This window comes from Tyto alba, unplaced genomic scaffold (genome assembly GCF_018691265.1).
Source record: "Tyto alba isolate M040663 unplaced genomic scaffold, T.alba_DEE_v4.0 Super-Scaffold_23, whole genome shotgun sequence".
NCBI lineage: Eukaryota > Metazoa > Chordata > Aves > Strigiformes > Tytonidae > Tyto > Tyto alba.
The window spans coordinates 30,591,363-30,615,172 of record NW_024881297.1 but is presented as its reverse complement, the minus strand read 5'-3'; the positions used below and the strand labels follow the sequence as shown (position 1 = coordinate 30,615,172).

General features: G+C 70.5%; 3 protein-coding genes across 3 annotated transcripts; 2 read left to right on the top strand and 1 right to left on the bottom strand.

The window, feature by feature from the left end:
- Window positions 1-1,779: 1,779 nt before the first annotated feature.
- On the bottom strand, window positions 1,780-13,181 carry LOC122153816 (beta-1,4 N-acetylgalactosaminyltransferase 1-like). The gene is made up of 12 exons (XM_042797122.1): window positions 12,577-13,181; window positions 9,481-9,568; window positions 7,899-8,117; window positions 7,005-7,178; window positions 6,184-6,290; window positions 5,918-5,955; window positions 5,279-5,459; window positions 5,026-5,148; window positions 4,707-4,894; window positions 4,170-4,310; window positions 3,333-3,570; window positions 1,780-2,713 (listed from the first exon to the last, which is right to left on the bottom strand). The coding sequence occupies exons 1-12, from the start codon at window positions 12,992-12,994 to the stop codon at window positions 2,499-2,501; spliced, it is 2,130 nt and encodes a 709-aa protein (XP_042653056.1). The 5' UTR covers window positions 12,995-13,181; the 3' UTR covers window positions 1,780-2,498.
- OS9 (OS9 endoplasmic reticulum lectin) lies at window positions 11,375-16,742 on the top strand. The gene is made up of 14 exons (XM_042797123.1): window positions 11,375-11,576; window positions 13,195-13,371; window positions 13,469-13,532; window positions 13,634-13,710; window positions 13,813-13,911; window positions 13,997-14,198; window positions 14,285-14,413; window positions 14,535-14,635; window positions 14,762-14,804; window positions 14,924-15,012; window positions 15,132-15,392; window positions 15,466-15,808; window positions 15,899-16,008; window positions 16,121-16,742. Exons 1-14 carry the CDS (start codon window positions 11,406-11,408, stop codon window positions 16,247-16,249), a joined length of 1,995 nt encoding a protein of 664 aa, XP_042653057.1. The 5' UTR covers window positions 11,375-11,405; the 3' UTR covers window positions 16,250-16,742.
- A 3,213-nt stretch (window positions 16,743-19,955) lies between these two features.
- On the top strand, window positions 19,956-23,584 carry LOC116965783 (glycoprotein-N-acetylgalactosamine 3-beta-galactosyltransferase 1-B-like). The gene is made up of 4 exons (XM_042797005.1): window positions 19,956-20,092; window positions 20,715-20,903; window positions 21,971-22,632; window positions 23,357-23,584. Exons 2-4 carry the CDS (start codon window positions 20,741-20,743, stop codon window positions 23,519-23,521), a joined length of 990 nt encoding a protein of 329 aa, XP_042652939.1. The 5' UTR covers window positions 19,956-20,092; window positions 20,715-20,740; the 3' UTR covers window positions 23,522-23,584.
- Window positions 23,585-23,810: the final 226 nt, after the last annotated feature.

The window sequence follows — 23,810 nt, the reverse complement described above, 5'->3', positions numbered from 1 at the left end:
GGGACGCTCGGGGGGGTCCCAGAGGGTTCCTCAGCAGTTATTGTAGGGTCCCCCGGGACGGGGGGGGGGGGGGGGTCGCTGTGGGACCACCCGGGGGGCGGTACTGCGGGTGCTTGTGTCCCTGTCACTGCCAGGAGGCCACAGGGGGAGGTGACACAGGGACCTCCTGGGACTTGGGGACAGGACCCACTTGCCTTTTGTCCCCCCAGCACGGTTCTTTCCCCACCAGGTATTTCCCCCGGGAGCTGGAGGACCCCACCCCTGGCCCTGGCATGGCCTCGGCCCTCGAGGGTCCCTGGACTTGTCCCTGGTGTGTCCGTGTCCTTGTTCCTGCTGTGTCCTTGTCCATGACATGTCCATGTTCCTAGCATGTCCTTGTCCCTGGTGTGTCCATGTCCTCCTTGCCCGTCACATGTCCTCGTCCCCGGTGTGCCCCTGGTACAGCCTTGTCCTTCACATGTCCATTGTGGGTGTCTGTTCCTGGCATGTCCCTGGCACATCCATGCCCGTGTTCCTGGCATGTCCTTGTCTCCAGCATGTCCATGGCACATCCCCGGCATGTCTGTCCCTGGCATGTCCATGTCCCTGTCCCTAGTGTGTCCCTGTCCTTGTCCCTGGCATGTCCATGTCCTTGTGCCTCGTGTCTCTGTCCCTGGTGTGTCCATGTCCTTGTCCCTGCTGTGCCCTTGTCCACCACATGTCCTTGTCCCTGGCGTGTCCAAGACCGTGTCCATTGTGGGTCCATGTCCTTGTCCATCACAGGTCCATGCCCGTGTCCCTAGCGTGTCCCCGTCCCTGGCATGTCCACACCCAAGTCCCTGGCGTGGCCAAGTCCCTGCAGCCCCTCCTGGCCCCACACAGATGTTGCCAATGGTCAAAACCAGCCCAAGGCTGAGTTCAACAGCTCCGCACCCAGCACCAGCTGTGAGGGGAGGGACCCTGGTGGGTGCCCATGGAGCCCTGGTGGGTGCTGGGGCAGGGTGGGACCCTGGTGGGTGCCCATGGAGCTCTGGTGGGTGCTGGGGCAGGGTGGGACCCTGGTGGGTGCTGGCGGAGCCCTGGTGGGTGCTGGGGCAGGGCGGGACCCTGGTGGGTGCCCATGGAGCCCTGGTGGGTGCTGGGGCAGGGCGGGACCCTGGTGGGTGCCCATGGAGCCCTGGTGGGTGCCGGGGCAGGGCGGGACCCTGGTGGGTGCCCATGGAGCCCTGGTGGGTGCTGGGGCAGGGCGGGACCCTGGTGGGTGCTGGCGGAGCCCTGGTGGGTGCTGGGGCAGGGCGGGACCCTGGTGGGTGCCCATGGAGCCCTGGTGGGTGCTGGGGCAGGGTGGGACCCTGGTGGGTGCCCATGGAGCCCTGGTGGGTGCTGGGGCAGGGTGGGACCCTGGTGGGACCCGGGGAGGGGGCTGTTCAGGGGAATCCGGGGGGCTCTTTGTGGGGCTGGGGGGGGGGTCACACCCACTGAGCCAGTGTGGGAGCTGAGGGGCGCAGCAGTGGGGGTTCCGGGCACCCCCCCTCCACTCGGGGACACATGGAGGGACCTGGGACCCTACCACCCCCCCCCCAGCACCCCATAGATCCCCCCATCCCTGGCGCGCGCGCACAGACACCCGCAACCCGGTGACGCGTCCCACGGGGTCCCCCCCGCAGGGACCCCCCACCCGTGGCACCCTCACCCCCGGCGACGTCACCCACTCGCAGCAGTGGGTCGGGCAAGCGCGTCGGGAGCGGGGCTTGGAGGAAGAGGCGGGGTTAAGATGGGTGGGGCTTAAAGGGGCGGGGCTAAAGAACGGCGTGGAGCTTTAATGGGCGTGGTCAAGGTGGGCGTGACTGTGGCTTTGCAGATGGGGCAGTGCTGGGGTGGGGCTTGCTGAAAGGGGCGGGGCCAAGATGGCGCGTATAAAGGGGTGTGGCTAATAGAAGTGGGTGGTGCTTGGGAATGGGGTGGAGTTAGCACGCGGGGCGTTGCCTAGAAGGGGCGGGGCTAACGCGGGAGGGGGCGTGTCCTGAGCGGGGCAGGGCTCCCCCTTTTTCTGAACAAAGAGGCAGATTTCGGTCTGGTTAAAATCTCACCATCCATCGGGTAGAAAATGGGGGGGGGGGGGGGGGGCGGGGCGGGGGGGCAGCCCCTCCCCCAGCCTGGCCCTGGGGGTCCCGGGGGGGCCGGGGCTGAGACTTGGCACAAAAATCCTGGCAGCAGCGTGGGGACAGGGGCTGTACAATAGAAAACTGAGTCTGGGGGAGAGGACAAAAAAAGAGGGGGGGGGGGGGCGTCCGGATGCCTGGATCCCCTGGGGGGGGTCCGTGTCCCCCCCATCCCCCTCCTTCCCCCCCACCCCCCACCCCCCAAAGTACAAAATAGCTAAAAACACCGCGGGGGGGGGGGGAGGGGTCCGGGGGTGCTGCAGGGTGGCCACAGTCCCCTCAGTGGTGGCCCGTGGCGGTGGCCCTCGGGGGGGAGGGGGTGGTGTCCCACGGCGGTGGGCCCGGGGTGGCCAGGGGCTAGTTGCCGGCCATGCACTTGAAGCGGTTCTTGAAGAAGAAGAGGCGATGCTTGAGGCGCAGGCTGTCGTCGCGAGCCGGCGGGTACCGGTACCGGGCGTACTGCCGCTCGCCCTCCGTCCGGCGCCACGGCAGCGCCAGCTTCGAGGCGTGATCCACCACCACGTCCTCGCACGACCCCACGTGCAGCACCCCCAGCCCGTCGATGAAGAACTCTGGGAAGCGGGGAGGGAACCCCGGGACGGGGTCAGCGTCTCCAGCACCCCCAGCTCGCTTCCCAGTGCTCCCCGTCCTCCCGCTGCCAGGACCCCATGGGGGGGGGGGGAAACCCTCTTCTCCCCCCCAGTAGTGAGCTGGCGGCCTCCCCAGTTCCCTCCCCAGGGGATCCCTATGTCTGGGACCCTTCCAGGACCCCAGCGTTCAGCCCCCTCCTTTTCCCTGAGGGACCCTGATGTCTGAACCTCCCCCAGAAGACACCCCACACCCCTCCCACCCAGCGCCCCAACACCCCGGGCCCCACCATGGGACACCTGTCCCACCCAGGACACCAACGTCCAAACCAGCCTGGAACACCCCAGACCCTGTCTTGGGACATCCCAGACTTTCCCCCACAACATACAGACTCCCTCTCCCAAGTTCCCCCCATCCAGGACGCCCTTCTCTCCCTGCCACCCCCAGGACCCCCCCCCGGGGACACCCCAACCTTCCCCCCCTCCAGGATACCCTGCCCCATCCCCCCAGACCCCCTCCTCCAGCAACCCCCAGGACCCTCCTAAATCCCCTCCCGCTGCCAGCCCCCCCCCCGGACCCCCCGCCGCCCCTCCCCACGCTCACCGAGGTGGGCGACCCGGCGCAGGCGGGGGTCGAAGCCGACCTGCCGGACCTTGTCGGTGCGGGCCAGGAAGAAGTTGACGACGCCGTCGGTGACAACACAGGCGGGGAAGCCGGCCAGGCGGTGGTGGAAGCCAGGCCGCGTCCGCAGGCAGTCGCCCCCCGCACCGCCCCCCAGCACACTCAGACGCTGCCGGTACGTGGTGGTGTAGCCCGTGATCTCCCGCACCGCACCACCCACCTGCGGGACGGCACCAGGAGCTGGCACTGGGCACCGAGACACTCTCCATCACCCCCCAGTACCCCCCAGTACCCCCCAGTACCCCCCAGTACCGCCCACCTGCAGGATGGCACTGGCACTGGGCACCGAGACACTCTCCATCACCCCCCAGTACCCCCCAGTACCCCCCAGTACCCCCCAGTACCCCCCACCTGCAGGACAGCACCAGCACCAGGCACTGGCACCGAGACATTCCCCAGTACCCCCCAGTACTGCCCAGTGCCACCCACCTGCAGCACCAGGCACCGGCAGCCTCTAGGACCCTCTCCACGTACCCACCCACAGCCCCCCTTGCACACCAGTCCCACCAGTACCCCCCAGCGTGGTGCCACCCCCCTGCAGCACTGCCAAAACCCTGGGCGCCTGCCCCCTTGGGGACACTGGGGGGGACACCCCCAGGCACTGGGGGCGTGGGGCCCTGCAATGGCACCAGGCACTGGGACCACGGGGCAGCAGGACCCCCCTCCCAGGAGCACGGGGACCCCCTGGCCACCAGCACCCCCGGGGTGCCCCCCCCCGGGGTGCTCCCAGTGTCGTCGTCCCCCCCTTGGCCCCCGCACCAGGTCCAGACTGGTTTTCTCCAGCACGTCCACCAGTTTCTCCAGGCGGGTGCGGGGGGTGAAGATGAAGTCGTCGTCCACCCACAGCACGTACTTGGTGGTCACCTGCGAGACCGCCAGGTTCCTCCCGGCGAACCAGCCCTGTGGGGCCAGCGTCAGCACCCATGGGCCCCCCCGGGAGCCACAGCCCTGCTGCGCCCCCCCCCCCCCCCGGCTCCCACAGCCCTGCCACCCTGCCAGACCCCCCGCATCCCCCCCTCTTTGGGGACCCAAACCTCCGCCAAACACCCCCATGACCCCATCCCCAGGGTTCCACAGCCCTGCCAGAACCCCCCCTCCCCTTGCCCCTCACCTCTGGGGTCCTACAGCCCCATGTCCCTCCCCATGGTGACACACACCTCTGCCACTCCCCTGTGTCCCTCCTCCCTGGGGTCCCACAGCCCTGCCACCCCCCCCCCCCAGCCCCACTTGCTTTCCCCAACCTCCCTGTGTGCCCCGCCCCGGCCCAACCCTGACCCCCCCAGCCGCCCCCCCCACCTTGCCGAAGGGCATGAGGTAGTGCTCAAGGTGGGGGCCCTGCAGGGGCTCGGGGCGCTGGCTGTCATCGGCCACCACGATGGTCACAGAGGGGTAGAAGCGGCGGATGCTGGCGATGAGCCCCCGCAGCTTGTCGTAGCGCAGGAAGGTCTTGGTGGCGATGGTCACCAGCGCCGTGATGTTGTACCCTGGGGGGGGGTGTCAGCCGGGGGGGGGCGGGGGGCACTGGGAGGACTGGACCCCCACACTGGGAGGTCTGGGCCACCCTACACTGGGAGGGCTGGTTTCGGGGTGTGGAGGTGGGGTCCCCGTGGCTCACCTCCATCCCCGTCGCTGTCCCCGTCGCCGTCCCCGGGGGGGCTGGGGCCGTAGAGGCGGGGGGTGGGCGGGTGGCGGATGCGGATGGCGAAGGCGGCGTCGTGCCCGTCGGTGGAGAACTGCACTGGAAGGTCAACGGGGCGCTGGGTGTCCCGGGGGGGGATGGGGGGGCAGCACCCACGCCCCCAGGGATGGGGACCCACCCAGGTGCCACCCACGGCACCCCGGGGTCACACCCCCCCCGCAGCACCCACCGATGTCGGCAGTGTCGGGGTGGAAGAGGGTGTTGGTGTAGGTGACGAACTGCAGCTGGCGGTTGAGGTGGTCCAGGCGGGCGGCGGCCAGCGAGAGGTGGGGCTGCCCCTCCCCACGCAGCTCCACGCCCTCCACCACGGCCGCCACGGCCAGTGTCCCCATGGTGGCCGTCAGGTTCACCTGGGGGGGGGGGCGGGACGACACACACCCGGGGTGGCCGGGCCTGGGACACGCCAGGCCACCCCCCAGCACCCGGGGGGGGGCTGCTGTACCCAGATGGGAGCACGCCCCGCCCACGCAGGATCGTGCCCTGCCCACACGCCGCCCACGCAGGATCATGCCCTGCCCACCCTCTCCCCACACCCTGTCCACGCAGGATGGTGCCCTGTCCACACTCCGCCCACACTCCACCCACGCAGGATCATGCCTTCCCCATGCTGGATCATGCCCCGCCCACACCGGATCATGCCCTGCCCACACCCTGCCCACGCCGGATTGTGCCTTGCCCACGGAGGATCACGCCCTGCCCACCACACCCTGCCCACGCCCTCCCCACGCAGGATCACGCGCTCCCCACGCCCTGCCCATGCAGTGTCATGCCCTGCCCACGCCCCGCCCACGCAGGATCGTGCCCTCACCTGGTAGGTTTTCCTGCCCGTTGCCTGCAGGCTGAGCCCTGTGGGGCCACAGACACGGGGCGCGGTGAGCGGCGCCGGGGGGGGGCATCCCCCTCCCCAGAGACCCTCAGGGTGTCACCCCCTGCCCCCCCCCGCGCCCCCCGATGCGCTCATGTCCCGTGACCCTGTGACCCCAACGCTGCTGTAACCCTCCCCGATGCCCCCCCAACCCCCCCCGTAACCCCCAGTGCCCCCCCTCCCCGTGCCCCCCCCGCGCCCCCCCTCACCGGGCACCAGCACTGTCTGCAGCGGCCGCACCTCCACCCCCTGCGCCGGGTACTCGAGGGGGGAGTTGGCGCGGACGATGAGCAGCTGATCGGCCGGGGACTGCACCCTGCGGGGGGGGGGGGCTCAGGGGGGGGCCGGCCTGCCCCGCCCCGAGCCCCGGGGGGCCCACCCTGCCCGATGCTGAGCTTGGGGGGGTCCCGTCCTGCCCCACGCTGAACTTGGGGCGGGGGGGGTCCACACGCTACCCCACGTTGACCTCCAGAGGGTGCCCCCCCCCCGCCCCCCCCCCGCCCACAGGGGTTCCCCCCGTGCCCAGTGCTGAGCCCGGGGGGGTCCCATCCTGCCCCACGCTGACCCTGGGGGGGTCCCACCCTGCTCGACGTTGATCTTGGGGCGGGGGGACCCACACTCTACCCCCCGTTGATCCCCTGAGAGTCCCCCCCCCGCCCCACACCCAGCCCGGGGGCTCCCACCCTGCCCAGTGCTGAGCCCGGGGAGGGGGGGAGCTGTGGGGTGGCGGGGTGTCCTACCCTGCCCCACGCTGACCCTGGGGGGAGGGTCCTATCCTGCCCCACACTGACCCTTTGGGGGGGTCCCACCCTCCTCGACGTTGATCTTGCGGCGGGGGGGCCCACACTCTACCCCACGTTGATCACTCGAGAGTCACCCCCCGCCCCACACCGACCCCAGGGGTACCCCCCCTGCCCAGTGCTGAGCCCGGGGGGAAGGGGGGGGGCGGGCTGTGGGTCTGTGTGCGTGCCCCATCCCCACGATGAGCACCCCCGGGGGCGGGGGGGGGTCCCGCCGCCCCCCCGCTCACCGCAGGCGGTGCCGGCGGTACTCGCGCTCGCGCTGCCGCTGCAGGCGGGGCCGCTCGCCCGGGGCGAACGCGGTGGCGAACTCGACGGCGGGGCCGTGGCCGAAGAGCTGCGGCCGCAGGGGCAGCGCCAGCCCCGGCTCCGCCTCGCAGGAGCAGCCGTTCCTGGGCAGCAGCCTGCCACCCCCCCGCGCCGTCACCTCGCGGGACGGGGCCCACGCGTGGCCGACCCCCCCCCCCCCCAGGTCGCCCCGTCCCACCCCGCTCCCCCCCCGCCCCCCCTTCCCTGGGAGACACGGGATCCCCACCCCATGGGTGCCCACGCCCTTCCCGAGGTGCCCCCCACCCCGTGGGTGCACCCCCCCGAGGTACACCCACCCCATGGGTGCCCCTCCCGAGGTTCCCCCACCCCATGGGTTCCTCCACACCACGGGTGCCCCCTCCAAGGTGACCCCCCCATAGGTACCCCCGCCCCATGGATGCCCCTCCCCAGGTGCCCCCCACCCATCGGTTCCCCCACCCCATGGGTGCCCTCACCCTGAGGTGCCCCCACCCATGGGTACTCTCACCCCTGGGTGCCCCCACCCCATGTGTGTCCCCCCTCCCAGGTGCCTCCCACCCTATGGGTGCCCCACCCCCCGGGTTCCCCTCCCCCCATGGGTGCACCCCCACCCCATGGGATCCCCCCCCAGGTGCCCCCTGCCATGGGTGCCTCCCCCCCGAGATGCCCCCCACCCACGGGTACCCCCACCCCTGGGTGCCCCCCTCCCCGAGCTGCCCCCCACGCCATGCGCATCCCCACCGAGGTTCCCCCACCCCATGGGTGGTCCCCCCCAAGCTGCCCCCCCCCAGGTGCCCCCCACCCATGGGTGGCCCCCGGCCGTTGCGGGTCCTTACTCCATGACTTCCTCCTTGAAGCGGAAGGGGACGTGGGGGTAGGAGCGGGCAGGGGGGGGCAGGAGGGGGGGCAGCAGGTGCTCGGGGGGGGGGGCGGCGCAGGTCCAGGCTGGGGGGGCCCCGGGGGGCCCAGAGGCGCAGGCAGAGCGCGGCCAGCGAGGCCGTGGCCACCAGCAGCAGGCAGAGTGAGCGCTGCGGCCCCCGCATCCTGGCGGGGGGCTGCGGGGGCTCCCGTCAGCGCGCGCAGCCCACAGTGAGGCCAGTGGGACCAGTATGGACCAGTGCCACCAGTGGGACCAGTGACACCAGTGACACCCAGTGCAACCAGTGCCCACAGGTGCCACCGAGGCATACCACTGCCCACCAGTGCCACCGGTGCCCCCCAGTGACACCCAGTGCAACCCAGCACAGCCCAGTGCCACCCAGTGCCACCCAGTGCCACCCAGTGCCTCCCAGTGCAACCAGGCAACCCTAGTGACACCCAGTGCCCCCCAGTGCCACCCAGTGCCTCCCAGTGCAACCAGGCATCCCCAGGGACACCAGTGCCCACCAGTGCCCCCCAGTGCCACCCAGTGCCACCCAGTGCCCCCCAGTGCAACCAGGCATCCCCAGGGACACCAGTGCCCACCAGTGCCCACCAGTGCCCCCCAGTGCAACCTGGTGTCCCCAGTGCCTCCCAGTGCCACCCAGTGCCTGTCAATGCCACCCAGGGCCTCCAAGTGCCACCCAGTGCCCCCCAGTGCCACCCAGGGCCTTTGAGTGCCACCCAGTGCCACCCAGTGTCCCCAGCACCTCCCAGTGCCCCCAGTGCCACCCAGTGTCCCCAGCTCCCCCCAGTGCAACTAGTGTAACTCAGTGCTCCCAGTGCCCCCAGTGCAAATCAGTGCAGGCCCATGCAACACACCAGCGCCCCCAGCGCATCCCAGTGCCTCACAGTACCCCCAGTGCAACCCAGTGTCCCCAGCACATCCCAGTGCCCCCAGTGCATCCCAGTGCCCCCAGTGCAACCCAGTGTCCCCAGCACATCCCAGTGCCCCCCAATGCATCTCAGTGCAATGCAGTGCCTCCCAGTGCCCCCAGCTCCTCCCAGTGCCCCCACTGCTCCTCAGTGCAATCCAGCGTGAATCAGTGCAGGCCCATGCAACCCAGTGCCCCCAGTGCAAACCAGTGCCCCCAGTGCAACCCAGTGCCCCCAGCGCATCCCAGTGCCCCCTGTGCCCCCAGCACATCCCAGTGCTCCCAGTGCAACTCAGTGCCCCCAACACACCCCAGTGCCCCCCAGTGCCTCCAGTGCAATCCAGTGCCCACAGTACCCACAGTGCCCCCAGCGCCTCAGTGCCCCCAGTGCCACCCAGTGCCCCCCAGTGTTCCCAGTGCCTCACACTGCCACCCGGCATTCCCACTGCGAACCAGTGCCCCCAGTGCCTCGCGCTGCCACCCAAAGCCCCCAGTACCTCCCAGTATTCCCAACGCTTCCCGGTCCCCCCAGTTCAACCCAGTGACCCCTTTCTGCTGCACCCATGTGGGTGCACCCTCCCTTTTGCTCTCCCCAGTGCCCCCCGGTGCCCCCCAGTACCCTCACCTCGGGGTGGATGAGAGTCCCGGGGGGGTCGGGGTGGAGGGCGGGGGGCTCAGCGCACACTCATGGCTCTGCCCCCCACGGCACCGGCCTGGGGACAAGGGGACGGCATCAGGGGCGGGGGGGGACAGCACCCACATCCCCCCACCCTGCACTGAGGGGACCCAGGGGTGCCGCTCCACCCAGCCCCCCCAGCCCCTCCCAGGGACATGGCTGCAGCCACGGACCCCCCGGACCCCCCCCCGGATGGCTTTGCCCAAGGATGGAGGGGTTAAGGGGGGGGCAGGATGGGGGGGCTCAGACAACGGGGTGGGCAATGGGGGGTGTCGGGGAGTGGGTGGATCTGGGGTACAGCGGGGCGGCGGGGGGCTGGGAGTGTTTGGGGAGGAATGTGGAGGAGGGGGGGGAGCAGGGAGGGGCCGGGGGGGGGATGTTGGGGGGATGCGGGGGGGTGCAGGAGATGGGAGACGGCTGGATGTGGCCGGGGGGGATGAGGGGGGGGGCGCAGCGAGGATGGGGGGTGCGGGGGGGGGGGGGTGTGGGGGGGTCTGGCGGCCTTGGTGGGGGGGGCCGGGGGAATGCGGGTGGCGGGCGGGGGGGCTGAGGGAGGGGGAGATGGCGGCAAGTGCCATCCCCCCGCCGCGACATGTCGCGATAAGGGCGGGGGCCGGGGGGCGTCGGACGGCTCCGGCCCTACCTGGCTCCGCCGGCGGGTCCCGGCGCTCCGTGGCCGCGCACCGGCACCGGCAGCGGCGGGGGGCGGGGGGGGGGCAGCGCGCCCCCGGCGGCCCCGGCCGGGAACGGCACCGCCGCAGCCCCGGGAGGGGCGGGGGGAGATGCGGGGGGGGCACAGAAAGCGGGGAGGGGGCGGCCGCCGCTGTCACCGTCGCATCGGGCCTGGCGGAGGTCGGGCCTGCTGAGGGGGGGGGATCAGCCCCCCCGCCCCCCGGCCACCCCTCTCCAGCGCGGCGGGGGCTCCGGCTGCCACAGGCCGGGCTTTGTGCCCACGCGTGGGCCACACAAGGGCCCTATTGAGCCGTGGGGGGGAGCCGGTGCCTGGGCTGCCCGCACCCGGGAAGGGGCTGGGGAATTCGGGGGGAAGGTGCTGGGAGGGGACTGGGGGGGTTGAGAGGGTGCTGGGGGGAGGTTTGGGGGGTGCTGAGGATTTCGGGGGGAGGGGGGGATGCTGGAGGGATTAGGGGGGGATGAGGAGAGGTTGAAGGGGTGCTGTGGGGTCCTGGGGGGGGGGTGCTGTGGGAGGTTTTGGGGGGTGCCGAAGAGCTGGGGGGGAGGATTTGGGGGGTGTCAGGGTGAGACTGGGAGGGCTGGGGGGGGGGGGACACACACCGGGGGATGTTAGGGCACGTGGGGGAGGTGCGGGGGGGCGCTTGGTGGGGGGCCCTGCTCGGCCCCGCACCCACGGCGTGTTCTCGGGGAGAGGCCCACGCGTGAGCGCGCTCGGGGCTCCCACGCACGGCCACGGCTCTGGAGCGGGGCCGGGCCCCCTCCTCCCGGCTCCGGTAATCACGTGATTCCCCCCCCCCCCCGCGGGATGCTCTGCCTCCCTCCACCAATCAGGCCGCCGAGATCGCCTGCATCCGGCTCGGCCAATGAGGAGCCGGCGGGCGCGCCACCGCCCTGCGCCTTTAAGACCCTGGCGTTGCGTCATCGACGGCCGGCCTCGCCCCGCCTTCGCGATTGGCCGCCGCCGGCGCTGACTCAGCCAATCGCCTCGCCCTCGGGCGTGGCCACCGCCCTCCCACGGCGCCCTCAATCCCGGCGCCGTCACCGCTGGGTTACGGCCAATAGAAGGCGCGCAACGCGCTAACGGGCGGCCGGGAAGCCCAATCGCCGCGCTGTCTGGCGGTGGGCGGGGCGGGCTCGGGGAGGCGGCGGGCGGAAGCGGCGGCGGCGGCGGAGGGGGGAAGATGGCGGTGCGGCTGGGCCCGGTCCCGGTCCCGGTCCCGGTCCCGGTCCTGCTGGCGCTGCTGGCGCTGCTGGGCCCGCTGCGGGGGGCCCGCGCCGCCCTCAACCTGCAGGAGCTGAGCGAGCTCAAGTACGGCCTGGAGATCCTCGCCGAGCCCGTGCTGGCCGGGCAGGTGGGCGGACGGGGCCGGTGCGGGGACAGCGGCCCCGGGGGCCCTACCGGGGGCCCTACCGGGGACGGCGACAGCAGGCTGGGGGCGCCGGCCCAGGGGCTTACCGCTCCCGGGGGCTCTGGGCTGGGGGTCGTGCCGGGGTGGGGGAAGAGGCCCCAAGTCCCACCAGGCCTGAGGGCACCGGTCCGGGTCTGGGGGCACCGGTCCAGGGCTGGGGGCAGCGCTCCGGGTCTGGGGGCAGCGCTCCGGGTCTGGGGGCACCGGTCCGGGTCTGGGGGCACCGGTCCGGGTCTGGGGGTACCGGTCTGGGTCTGGGGGTACCGGTCCGGGTCTGGGGGCAGCGCTCCGGGTCTGGGGGCACCGGTCCGGGTCTGGGGGCACCGGTCCGGGTCTGGGGGTACCGGTCCGGGTCTGGGGGTACCGGTCCGGGTCTGGGGGCAGCGCTCCGGGTCTGGGGGCAGCGCTCCGGGTCTGGGGGCACCGGTCCGGGGCTGGGGGTACCGGTCCGGGTCTGGGGGTACCGGTCCGGGTCTGGGGGCAGCGCTCCGGGTCTGGGGGTACCGGTCCGGGTCTGGGGGCAGCGCTCCGGGTCTGGGGGCAGCGCTCCGGGTCTGGGGGTACCCTACTCCGGCTGGGGGCAGCGCTCTGGGGTTCTGCTGGGGACAGGGACACTGGCCCGGGCTGGGCCGGGGGCAGGAGCACTGACCCGCGGTGGTGTCAGGACTGGGGACATCGGCCCCGGGGTCCCACCGGGTCTGGGATGGGGACTGTGACCTGCGCTTGTGCTGGGGTGGGGCCGTCAGGCCGGGTGGGTACTGGGGATGGTGGTGCCAAGGGTGGGGGTGCTGGTCTGGGGTGGGGTCCTGTCCCGGGGCATCACCACGGAGGGAACGGGCTGTGACCGGGCCGGGGAGCTGTCAGCGACAGGGGGGGGCGTCACCAGGCCTGCCCGTGGGTCGTACTGGGAGCACTGGGGCAGGGAGCTGGGGGGTATCCATACCTCTCTCACCTCCCGTTCGCCTCTGCTGAGCAGCTCCTGGCAGCTGTGGGGCGCAGCTGGGACTGGGGCGTCCCTGGGGTGACGGTGACTCCCCCCCCAACACCAGCCTGGCGCTCGGCGGGGCCGCGACTTCCGCGTCTGTCCGCAGTGGCGCGGCGCTGGCCGGGCCTCGCCACGGAGCAAAGTTCTTTCCCCGGGTGACAGAGGGCGGGGAGTGGCCCTCGCCCCACGCCCTGGCTCCCCGCATTTGCCAGCAGCTGGGTGGCACCTGCCCGGGCCGCCCCGTGTCCCTTGCCGCTGTCCTGCGCCAAGCTGTTGGGTGGGAGTGGCACTTGAGGGGTAGCGAAGGGCCGTTTGGGAGCCCCTCCAGCAGCTGCTGGGGGTGGGGGGTGTCTGTCTTGTGCCCACGTTGCAGCATTTTACCCAGCTGGGCTCACCCGCCGCCGGGAGAAAAGGAGAAACTGGGAGAAGGAGGGGCTGCGGTTTGCCCTGATTTCCCTGTCAGGAAGTGGCGACTGGCTGCCCCCGTCCTGAGACACGTCCCGCCAGCCTCCCAGACCCCTTGTGTGGTCCCCAGGGACCCTGACAGCTGCCCGTTGTGTTCCCCCCCCCTCCCAGCGCCAGACGGAGGGTGTGGTGACGGTGGCATCAAAGTTCAAGCAGCGCTATGAGTGTCGGCTCCCGCCCGCCGCTGTCCGGCGCCAGCCCGACCCCGAGGAAGAGGCGCAGCTCTACAACGGCTCCGGCGTTGCCGAGCTCCTGCGCCCCATGGCAGCTGCCCCATGTCTTGTCAAGGTGTGCTTGGGGGGGTGCAGGGTGCGGAGGTGTTGGGGGGGGGGGATCACCCCATCACATCCGCCTTCATCCTGTGTTTTTCCCTGTTTTTTTCCAGACCAAGGACTGGTGGACGTACGAGTTCTGCTATGGGAAGCACATCCAGCAGTACCACGTGGAAGGTGACGGTGGCGTAGGAGGGGGAAGGGGCAAATTGTCCCCATGTTGTGTGTGTCCTCCCCTCCTCGAGTACTGCCCGTGCGACTCTTGCCTCTCGCCACAGAGTCAGAGATCAAAGGAGACGTCCTCTTCCTCGGCTACTACCAGTCAGCATTCGACTGGGACGATGAGACAGCCAAGGTACGATGAGGCGCTGTCAGCCCCTTGCTCAACCCTCTTACAAGGCAGCAGGGAATCCCTGGGGGTCCCCATCCCCACCCTGCTCTCCCCCCATCCTCTCAGGCCTCCAAGCAGCACCGGCTGAAGCGGTACCACAGCCAGAGCTACGTGAATGGCTCCCGGTGTGACCTCACCGGCCAAGCCAGGGAGGCCGAAGTCCGGGTAAGACCCCGGAGAGGGTGACACACGAGTGTCCCCCGCGGTGCGGGCAACTGACAGCCCTCACCCCCCCCCCACCCCCCCCCAGTTCCTGTGTGAGGAGGGGGCTGTCGACTACATCGCCCGGGTGGACGAGCCGCAGTCCTGCTCCTACGTCCTGACCGTCCACACCACCCGCATCTGCCACCACCCCTTCCTGCGCCCGCCGGCCGGCGCCGCTCCGCAGCCCATCCTCTGCCAGCCGGCGCTCAGCCCGGCCCAGTACGTTGAGTACGTCCGCGCCCAAGTCTGTGAGTGTCGAGGGGGTGGGGGGGAACAGGGCACCCCCGGCAGGACCCCGGCACGGGCGTGATGCGGGTCCCCTCTGTCCTCCCAGCTGACACGAAGCGGAAGGTGGAGGAGATCTCGGAGGAGCTCAAGACGCTGGACACAAGGCTGTGGAGTGAGAGGGACGCTGAGGCCCCTGCGCAGCCCCCCGCGGGCACGCCGGCAGCCCGCGGTGACGGTACAGCCCCGCGTCCCATCCTCGCCCCGGCAGCGAAGCCGCTGCGGGTGTTTGCTGGCTGGGGCAGCGTGCTGGGAGCCGCTGGGTGCCAGCCCTGTCCCATCCCCTCCTCCCGTGCCAGCCGCGCCGGGGGACGAGCTGGACCCAGCGAAGGAGGCGGCTTTTTGGGATCGGGCGCGCGAGGTGACCGTCAAGGCTGGCGGCCAGCAGGACAGCGCCAGGGTGAGTCCCCCGGGGGCCTCGGGGATGTCCTCACGGCCACCGGCAAGGGCGAGCCGGGCCGGACGGGCGTCACCTTAGAGGAGTGGTGCTGGGCTCCCGCTCCACCGCCCTGTCTCCTTCCTGCAGGCAGAGGAGCTGTCCCCAAAGGCAGCTGGCAGCCGGGCAGCTGGTGAGTCCCTGGGGGGGGCAGCTGGCAGCGGCTGCTCCACGTCCCCCCCCCGGCGCATGCCACGAGCCTTCTTGGCCCCCGTCCTTCCCGCTGGTTTGTTTTTGGCGGTCGCCTTGTAGATACGCGGAAGAAAATCCACTTCAAAGTGATCAGGAGCCCCGGGGACCTGCTCCAGTTCATCGAGGAGCTGAAGGAGAGCACCAAGAAGGTGGGTGGCCCACCCCGGCCCACCCGTGGCAGGGACAGGCCCCTCGGGCTGCTTCTCCCTGCCTCAGTTTCCTCATCAGCACTGAGGGATGTTCATGAGAACCTTCCCACCGCCTCCAGGCCAAGGAGAAGGTGAGTGAGGAGGAAGAGGAGGACACGGCGGCGAAGGCTCCCCCGGAACCTCCTGTCCCTGAGGAGCCGCCAGCGGGTGAGAGGGAGCGGCTGGAGGAGGAAGAGGAGGATGAGGAGGAAGATGGGGACCTTCTGGGTGGCTTTGAGAAGGAGCTGGAGGCCGTTCTGCTGCCCCGGGAGCAGATGGCCCAGCTGAAGGAGGAGGTGAAGACTGAGATGGAGAAGGAGTTCGACAACATCATCAACGAGGTGGGTCACCATGCTGGGGACCCCCTGGCCGGGCTGGGGACCCTCCCTTGACCCCCTCCCTTGTCACCCGCAGGTGGAGGACGAGCTGGAGACAGAGGGGCTGAAGGGGGAGTTTGACCGTAACCAGGCGTCCAAGTCCTTGGCCTCCACCCTCAACCGCCTCATGGACAAGCTGGATGGGGGTGGCCCAGGCCCGGGGGTGGAGAAGGAGGAAGAGGAGGGGGCCGGGAGGAAGGTCACCCCCAGCCCCCCCGCCGCTGACGGCCGGGTACGGGTGCGGGTGAGCAGGATCGGGCCCGGCAGTGCCCGGCAGCGGGACCCCCCCCCCCAAGAGATGGGTCAGGACAATCCCCAGCTCCAGCACATCGAGAGCGAGGTCCGGGAGCTGCTGGCCAAGGAGGGGCTGCGGGCTGAAGGTAGAGGGGTTCGGGGGGGTGGGGGGGGGCTGCAGTTGGGGGGTACTCCCTCCCCCCCCCCGCCATGGCCCTCTGTCCTCCCTCTCCCAGGAAAAATCGAGATCAAGATCGTGACGACGGGGGGCGGCGACGAGGACGATGCGCACTGGCTGTCGGAGGAGGACACCAAGAACCTCAAGGAGATCTTCTTCAACATCCTGGTGAGCGGGAGGGGAAACTGAGGCACGGAGAGGTGGGGGAGGGGAAGAGGGGCAGCCAGGGACTGCATGCTGTGTCCCCCCCCTTATGATGTGTGTGCGTCCCCCCGCCCAGATCCAGGGCACGGAGGAGGCGCAGAAGGAGCGGCGGCGGCAGCAGGCACTGGAGGACAACTACCGCTTTGTTTGGGGGGGCCGGGACCAGCCCCAGCCCCCCGGCGACTCTGAGGACCCCGACTTCTGACCAGACCCCCCCCTGACCCTCCCCACCCCAATTTGTGGCTTTGCCCCTCTAACCCCCCCACCACCTTAGCGTGGGGCTGGGCACAGGACCCGTGAGGGGGGGGCATGATGCTCCCCCCGCAACCTCCCAGGGGCGAACCTGGACTGTTTGGGGGAGGGGAGGGGGGAAACTCACTGTCCCCAATGCGGGGGGGGGGGGGGGGGGGGGAGACACACATGACCCTGCGCTGAGAACAGGCGCATTTGTGACATGGATGAGTGGGGGCAGGAGTGGGGAGGAGCGTGATTTAGGGGTGGGGTGGGGGGTTGAGGGGGGGATTGTGATTTGGGGGGGATTCCCACTGTTGTCACTGGAGGCATTTGCGCTCCCCCCCTCTCTTCCTGGGGGCGGCACTCTCTCACAATGAGATGTAATGAGGTTGTTAGGCCTCTGTGACCCCTTTTCCCCACCCCCACCCCCCTGATTTTTATCAATAAACCAAGATCTGCCCCGGACTGTGCCTCTGTCTGTCCAGAACCAAGGGAGACCCCAAAACCCACCGCGACCCTCAGACCACCCGAGAACCCTGGGACCCCCAAACCAGCCGGGATCCAGGGGCCGGCCCCAACCTCGGGACCCCCGGACTGACTTGGGACCCTCCTGAACCCCTGCCCCCAGATGCCCCCCTGCACCACAGTCCCTCTTGCCCTGCTCCCCCCTTTCATTTCCCCCAGGTTCCACCACCCCCACCCCCCAAAGGGGCTGGGGGGAACCCAGGGGGCAGTGGGGCTGCCCCCCGTTCCTCCCTTTAACTTATAATGGGGGGTCTGCGTCACCCCTCTGTGCTCCCCAGATACGCCTTGGGCCTGGGTGGGGGGGGTTCTGGTGTGGGGTGCCAGCTCCACCAAAACCCCCTGTAGCTGTTGTCACACGCACCCCCCCACTCTGGGTGTCACCCTCCCCAGCACCCCGGGGGTCCTGTCCCCACCCCCCCACAGCGTTTCCCTGGCCACTGGCAGTTGCAGATCAGGCTGTGGCAGATGGGGGATGTCCCAGGGGGCACCTCACAGGGGAGCCCCCACTCCACTCCCACAGACCCCCCCGCCACGCGGCACCACACTGCTGCTGAAGAGCTCACGGCTCCCCTTCCACGGGGGCATCTTCGTGGGCTTCATCGCCACCTTCCTCTTCCTCCTCCACATCATCCTGCTGCCTCGGCCTGTGTCCCCCACCCAGCCAGGACCCCTGGGCAGTCAGTGCACACCCCCCCCCCCCCCCCGGTGTTGCCTGGTCCCCCGTGCTCTGTGGGGTGGCCCCGACCCGGCTCTGCAGGTGGGTGATGCTGGGTGGGGGGGGACGCTGAACCACCACAGGCGGTTTGGGGTCTCTGGTGGGATGGGGTGGGGGGTGTGGTGGGCTCACCCAGCTAGCTGCTCCAGTTGGGCTGGGGGGCTGAGGGCCGACCCCCCGACCACGCAGCGTGGGTGGAGGTGTGGGGCCAACAGAGCACGGTCCCCCTGCCCGTGGCGGCGGGCGAGGACGCCGGGGAGGAGCGGGCGCTGTACGAGGGGGGTGCGTGCCCCGTGCTGGGAGGTGACCAGCACCACCTGCGCCAGACTGACTGCTTCCTCACGGCGGCCGCCGACACCTTCGTGGTAGTGGCCAACCTGCCCTGGCTGCTGGCCGAGCAGGGCTACGTGAGCGGCGGGGCGGGCTACGGGCTCAGCAAGGAGGCCCGGCACCTCTACCAGTGCCGTGGAGGACCCGGAGGTGATGGGGGGATGGATGTGGGTGGCTCGCGGGACATGTGGGGCCACAAGACCTTCCACGCCCGACTGCCACCTCACTGAGAGGTTCTCTCAGAGCTTCTGGTACTGGAGCCATGGCTACTACCCCACTGCGACAGTAGGTCACACCTCCCCGGGTCCCTGTCCGTGGACGCTGCACTTTCATCCTGCCCACCCCGGCAGGGGCAGCTGCCAGGACCCCGAGGTGGCCACAGTTTTCCACGCACGGCTATAGTCCTCCGTGCGTGACCGTGGATCCCTTGCATGGCCGTGGTATCCCCACAATGCATGGCCACAGTCCTCCTTGCATGGCCACAGTCTGCCCACGCACGGCCGTGATCCTCCACGCACGGCCGTGGGCCCCCTTGCACAGCCGTGGTCTCCTTGTACGTGACCGTGGTGCCCCTCGCACGGCCACGTGCCTGACTGCATGTCTGTGGCACCCCACACGTGGCCATGGCCCCTCCATGCATGCCTGTAGCATCCCACTGTGCATGGCCACGATGTCCCCACCCATTCGTGGCCACGGTTCCCCTATGTCTGTCTGTAACATCCCCCCCGTTTGTGGCCGTGGCATTCCCTCACCGTGGTATCCACCCCATAAATGCCTGTTGTATCCTCAGCCACGGCTGTGGTGTCCCCACAGTGCACGGCCACGCTCCCCCCACGTGTGGCCCTGATGTCCCCGTATCTATGGCCAAGGTGTCCCTCCACGTGCATGGCCACTCTTCCGCCGTGCATGACCACAGTGCCCACAGCCTTCCATGCATGGCCGTGATCCCACTTGCACGGCCGTGGTACCCCCAGAAAGCGTGGTCACGGTTCCCTTTGCGTGGCCACCGCCGTCCCGGTGACCACGGTGCTCCTGTGCTTGACTGTGGTACCCGTCCCATACGTGGCCACGGCATCCCTCCCGTGGCTTGTTTGTGGTGTCCCCAACCACGGTGTCCCCACAATGCATGGCTACGGTGCCCCAGGTGTGGCCGTGGTGACCCCCAGGTGTGGCCGTGGTGACCCCCCAATGCCTGGCTGTAGTAGCCCCCCCACTGTGTGGCCAGTGTGCGCCCATGGTGTCCCCCTCTATGTGGCCCATGACCACAGTTTTCAAGGCGACCATCACCCCTGGGACACCCACCCACAATCTCCTCTCACCCCACTGCCTGATCGGCACAGGTGCCCACGGTGCCCCCCCAGCCCCCGCCCCAGTTCCTGGCCACGTTTCCCAGTGGGGAGTGGGGAGGGGGAGTAGCTCTGCCCCGGGGGTGCTGAGCTGGGGTCTAGAGCACCAGTGGGGCCGGGCACTGCTGCCAGCAGGGACCCCGGGGGGGTCACCATGGGCGGGGTCTGGCTGGGGAGAGCTGCCTCCAGTGCCCCCCACCCCACTCAGGGACACCTGGCTTGAGGCCATGGTGATGGGCTCAGGGGGTGTGGGGGTGGCCTCCAGCCCCCCCGGCCCTCCTGCCCTGTGGCACCAGTGGAGTGGGAGGGGGGCACTGGGTGCCTGGTGCCCCCCCTTGCCTCTCCCAGCAACCCCCGCCCCCCTCCCGAATCCTTGACCACCCTGCTCTAGCCCAGACTCCCCCTCACTGGGGCAGCCACTCTCGGTGGCCATCGCTGGGGTGTTGGTGGCCACGGGAGCTGGTTTGGGGGTCCAGGACAATGGGTGGGGATGGTCCCCCCCGTTTGCAGTGGGGTGGGGGGAGTGGGCGGGTGTCAGTGCTGCCCACGGGCGAAGGGAAGTCCATGAGTGGGGGTGGCATGGGGACATGGCCCCCTCCCAGTGTGGCTCCAGGGAAGGGCTGGGATTGGCTGGGGGGACCCATGGGTGCTGCCGTCACCCCCCACGGCCTCAGCCCCCGCCCAGTTAAAGCCCTTTGCCCGGGATGGAGGAGCCGGTTCCTCGTTTGGGTGCGTCCATCCGTGCCACGTGGTGCCACCGCCACCGTCACCACCGGGGCCACGGCCAAGCCTTGGGGTGCAGGGGGGCCAGGCTGGGGCTGCCCCCGCCGCAGGGCTGGCCAGGATCAGGCCCTCCCCGGGAGGTGCTGGACGGGACGGGTGATTGGGGCCACGGCAGGTACGGAATCCGGCACCGGGGTGGGGGCACGAGGGGAGGGATGGGGTCCCTGGGGAGCAGGAACACACCCCCCCCCCGGCCCCATTACTTCCCTGGGGACCCCAAATGCCCTGGGAGCCACCAGCCTCCTCCCCCCCACCCCCAAGTCCCTCTCCCACCCCAGCCAGGCCCGTGTGTCCCTAATTAGTGGCTGGTAATGAGATTTGCTGGAATTAGATGTCCCTGGTATGGGGGGAGCGGCAGAGGAGGTGGGGGGGGGTCATGGTGGGGCAGGGGCTGGTGGGTCTGGGAGGGAGAGGGGGGACTGGGGTGGGAAAAACATCAGGCTGGGAGGGATTGAGGGGTGTCTCAAAGGGATGGGGGGGCTGGTGGCTTTGCAGGGACACACGGAAGGGGACAGGGGGTGTCCGGGGCGGGGGGGGGTTGGCTCAGCATGACACGGAACTGGTGGTTTGGGTGGGGGCAGAGCCACAGGCAGGGCCCCACTGTGGTGGGGGGTGGGCAGTGGCTTGTGGAGGTGGTGGGACCCCCCACTGGAACCTATTTTGGGGGGAGGGGGGCCAGATCCAGCCCCCTCTGGGGAGACCATCCCCTCCCACCCCTTGTCCCTGTCTCTCCTCAGCCCCCCTGGGATGCGGCGGTGAGGCCATGTGGGGCTGGCACCCACGGGTGCCCTGGTTCCCCCTGGGCTTCGCTGTGGGGCTGGTCCTGGGGGGCAGCCTCCTGCAAAGCCTACAGCAGCTCTGGGACCCCCCTGGTCCCCCCCTGGCCCCCAGCATTGCCCACCTGCACAGCCTCCCCCAACCCACAGGTGAGCCCTGGGAGGGGCCCCATGGGAGACACCCGGACACGGGGTAGGGAGGGGAGCGGGGGAGCAGTCCCGGAAATAAGGATGGACACGGAGGGACGGACGGACACACCTCCCCACATCCTGGGTCCGTGGGGAGGCAATGGGAAGGGAAGGGTGAGGGGCACAGTCCCGTGGGGCTGGTGGTGAGGGATGGGGGGACAGTGGTGGGGGGGGTGGCAGTTCTGAGCTGGGGACAAGGACAAGGCAGTGTGAGCTGTGGTGGGAGCTCTGATGTGGGGACAAGGGACAGCGTGGCTGGTGGGGGGAGCTGGGGACAGTGAGGGGACAGCGTGGCTGGTGGGGGGACCTCGTGTTCGATGGGGGCGATCACAACCTGTCAGTGGTGGGAGCTCTGAGTGTGGGACGTGAACGGGACCTTCTGGAGGGAGGGGGGACCTCTGAGCTGGGGACAAACGCGGGACCTTCTGGAGGGAGGGGGGACCTCCGAGCTGGGGACAAACGTGGGACCTCCTGGAGGGAGGGGGGACCTCCGAGCTGGGGACAAACGTGGGACCTTCTGGAGGGAGGGGGGACCTCCGAGCTGGGGACAAACGTGGGACCTTCTGGAGGGAGGGGGGACCTCCGAGCTGGGGACAAACGTGGGACCTCCTGCACGGTGACGGCAGCTCTGACTTGATGAGAGTTATGGGCTGGTGGTGGTGGCACCGTGGCGCTGGTGACCAGGACGGGACAGTGTTGGAATTGGTGGTTGCTCTGAGCTGGGGACAAATTTCAGCCCTTCTGGCCAGTGGTGGGACGTCTGAGCGGGTGACGAGGGCGGGATGGGGTGGCCGGCGGTGGGAGCTCTGAGCTGGACAGAAGGAGGGGGCGGTGCCGCTGGCGGTCGTAGGTCTGGGCTCGCGACAAAGCCGGGACTTTCTGGACCGCGGTGGGAGCGCCGAGCGGGGGACGAGGAGGGAATGGCGTGGGCGCAGCCGGTGGCGCTGAGCTGGGGACGGGTTCCCCAGTCCCTCTACCCGGGGCGGGGGGCTGTGGGGTGTCCCACCGCTCCCCACCGCCCCCGGCAGTGAACAGCAGCCAGGCGCGGGCGCTGTACGAGCGGGTACGCATCCTGTGCTGGGTGATGACGGGGCCCAGCACCCTGGAGACCAAAGCCCGGCACGTGCGGGCCACCTGGGCACGCCACTGCAACGTGGTCCTCTTCATGAGCTCGGCGCCGGACCAGCGCCTCCCCGCCGTGGGGCTGCCCGTCCGAGAGGGCCGGCACCAGCTCTACTGGAAGACCATCCGCGCCTTCCAGTACGTGCACCGGCACCACCTGGGTCAGGCGGACTGGTTCCTCAAGGCGGACGACGACACCTTCGTGGTGGTGGCCAACCTGCGCTGGCTGCTGGCCGGCCACCCCCCCGAGCGCCCCATCTACTTCGGGAAGCGCTTCAGGCCCTTCGTCAAGCAGGGCTACATGAGCGGCGGGGCGGGCTACGTGCTCAGCAAGGAGGCCCTGCGGCGTTTCGTGGCCGCCTTTGCCTCCGGCACCTGCACCCACACCAGCGCCGTGGAGGACGTGGCCCTGGGACAGTGCCTGGAGAAGGTGGGGGTGGAGGCGGGCGACTCGCGGGACACGCGGGGCCTCGAGACCTTCCACCCCTTCCCGCCCGAGCGGCACCTCGCCGAGCCGCTGCCCCTCGACCGCTTCTACCCGCAGTACTCCTACTACCCCGTGCAATGGGTGAGCGAGAACCCCCCGCCCTGGCTGGGACCCCGGAGCCCCCCGGTCCCCCGTCCGGCTGGCGCTGGCGTCCCCCACTTCCCCTCAGCATCCAAGGAGCCCCCCCCGTGTCTCCGGGCCCCCTCTGTGTCACCCAGGCCCCTCGGTGTCCCAGACCCCCCACCCGTGTCCCCCCAGACCCCTGTGTCCCCTCTGCCTCCCCACCGTCGGCCCCTCCCTGCCACACCCACCCGATGGGCACCACCCACTGCCCGTCCCTACTAAGCCAACTAGGCCACACCCGCTCATTTGCATCCTCACCCCGCCCACTCCCCTGCTAAGTCCCACCCACCTTCGTCCCACCCACATAGCTCCACCCCTCCGAATCCCCCGCCCACCTCATTAACATGTAAGCCCCACCCCCCACCACCGCGCCGCTCCTTTCCCATCCTCTCCCGCCCCGCCCCGCGCGGCCCCGCCCCTGGCCCCGCCCCGCGAGGCCCCGCCCCTGGCCCCGCCCCGCGAGGCCCCGCCCCTAGCCCCGCCCCGCGAGATCCCGCCCCGCGAGGCCCCCGCCCCTGGTCCCGCCCCGCGCGGTCCCGCCCCTGGTCCCGCCCCGCGAGGCCCCGCCCCTGGCCCCGCCCCGCGAGGCCCCCGCCCCTGGCCCCGCCCCGCGAGGCCCCGCCCCTGGCCCCGCCCCGCGAGGCCCCGCCCCTGGCCCCGCCCCGCTGACGCCCCCCCGCAGGCAGCCGCCTGCTGCTCGGACCTGGCCGTGTCCTTCCACTACGTGAGTGGGGAGCAGATGTACGCGCTGGAGTACCTGACCCACCGCCTGCGGCCCTACGGCTACCGGCCCCGCTACCGGCCCCCCCCGGCCCCCACCGCCCCCCCCGGGACCCCCGGCCCCTGAGCTGACCCCCCTGCCGGCACCCCGGGGCGCGGACCCACGGCGGGGCTCTGCAGCACCGCCCCGTGGCACGGACCCACGGCTGTGCACCCCACGGGTGCCCCATGGGTGTGTACCCCACGGGTGTGCCGCCCCACAGAGCGGCTCCGTGGCACCACACTGCGGCACAGCCCCACCGCCACGGCCCCACGGCTTTCTGGCACCGTCCCACGGCACAACCTCACCAGCCACGGGCCTGTGGCTGGACCCCCCCCCCCCCACGCCCCCGTCACCGCGTGTCACGACACCAGGA

What these genes read in the sequence shown, in the direction of transcription:
- OS9 (XM_042797123.1), top strand. Translation starts at nt 11,406, where the DNA reads ATGGCGGTGCGGCTGGGCCCGGTCCCGGTCCCGGTCCCGGTCCCGGTC. An exon ending in CCAGGGAGGCCGAAGTCCGG is followed by an intron (nt 13,912 to 13,996) that starts GTAAGACCCCGG and finishes ACCCCCCCCCAG; the next exon opens with TTCCTGTGTGAGGAGGGGGC. An exon ending in AGATCTTCTTCAACATCCTG is followed by an intron (nt 16,009 to 16,120) that starts GTGAGCGGGAGG and finishes CCCCCCGCCCAG; the next exon opens with ATCCAGGGCACGGAGGAGGC.
- LOC122153816 (XM_042797122.1), bottom strand. Translation starts at nt 12,994, where the DNA reads ATGCTGCAACGTGGGCACAAGACAGACACCCCCCACCCCCAGCAGCTG. An exon ending in TACCGCCGGCACCGCCTGCG is followed by an intron (nt 6,291 to 7,004) that starts GTGAGCGGGGGG and finishes CCCCCCCCGCAG; the next exon opens with GGTGCAGTCCCCGGCCGATC. An exon ending in GCGCCGGGTCGCCCACCTCG is followed by an intron (nt 2,714 to 3,332) that starts GTGAGCGTGGGG and finishes CCCGCTTCCCAG; the next exon opens with AGTTCTTCATCGACGGGCTG.
- LOC116965783 (XM_042797005.1), top strand. Translation starts at nt 20,741, where the DNA reads ATGTGGGGCTGGCACCCACGGGTGCCCTGGTTCCCCCTGGGCTTCGCT. An exon ending in CAGCCTCCCCCAACCCACAG is followed by an intron (nt 20,904 to 21,970) that starts GTGAGCCCTGGG and finishes CGCCCCCGGCAG; the next exon opens with TGAACAGCAGCCAGGCGCGG. An exon ending in CCTACTACCCCGTGCAATGG is followed by an intron (nt 22,633 to 23,356) that starts GTGAGCGAGAAC and finishes GCCCCCCCGCAG; the next exon opens with GCAGCCGCCTGCTGCTCGGA.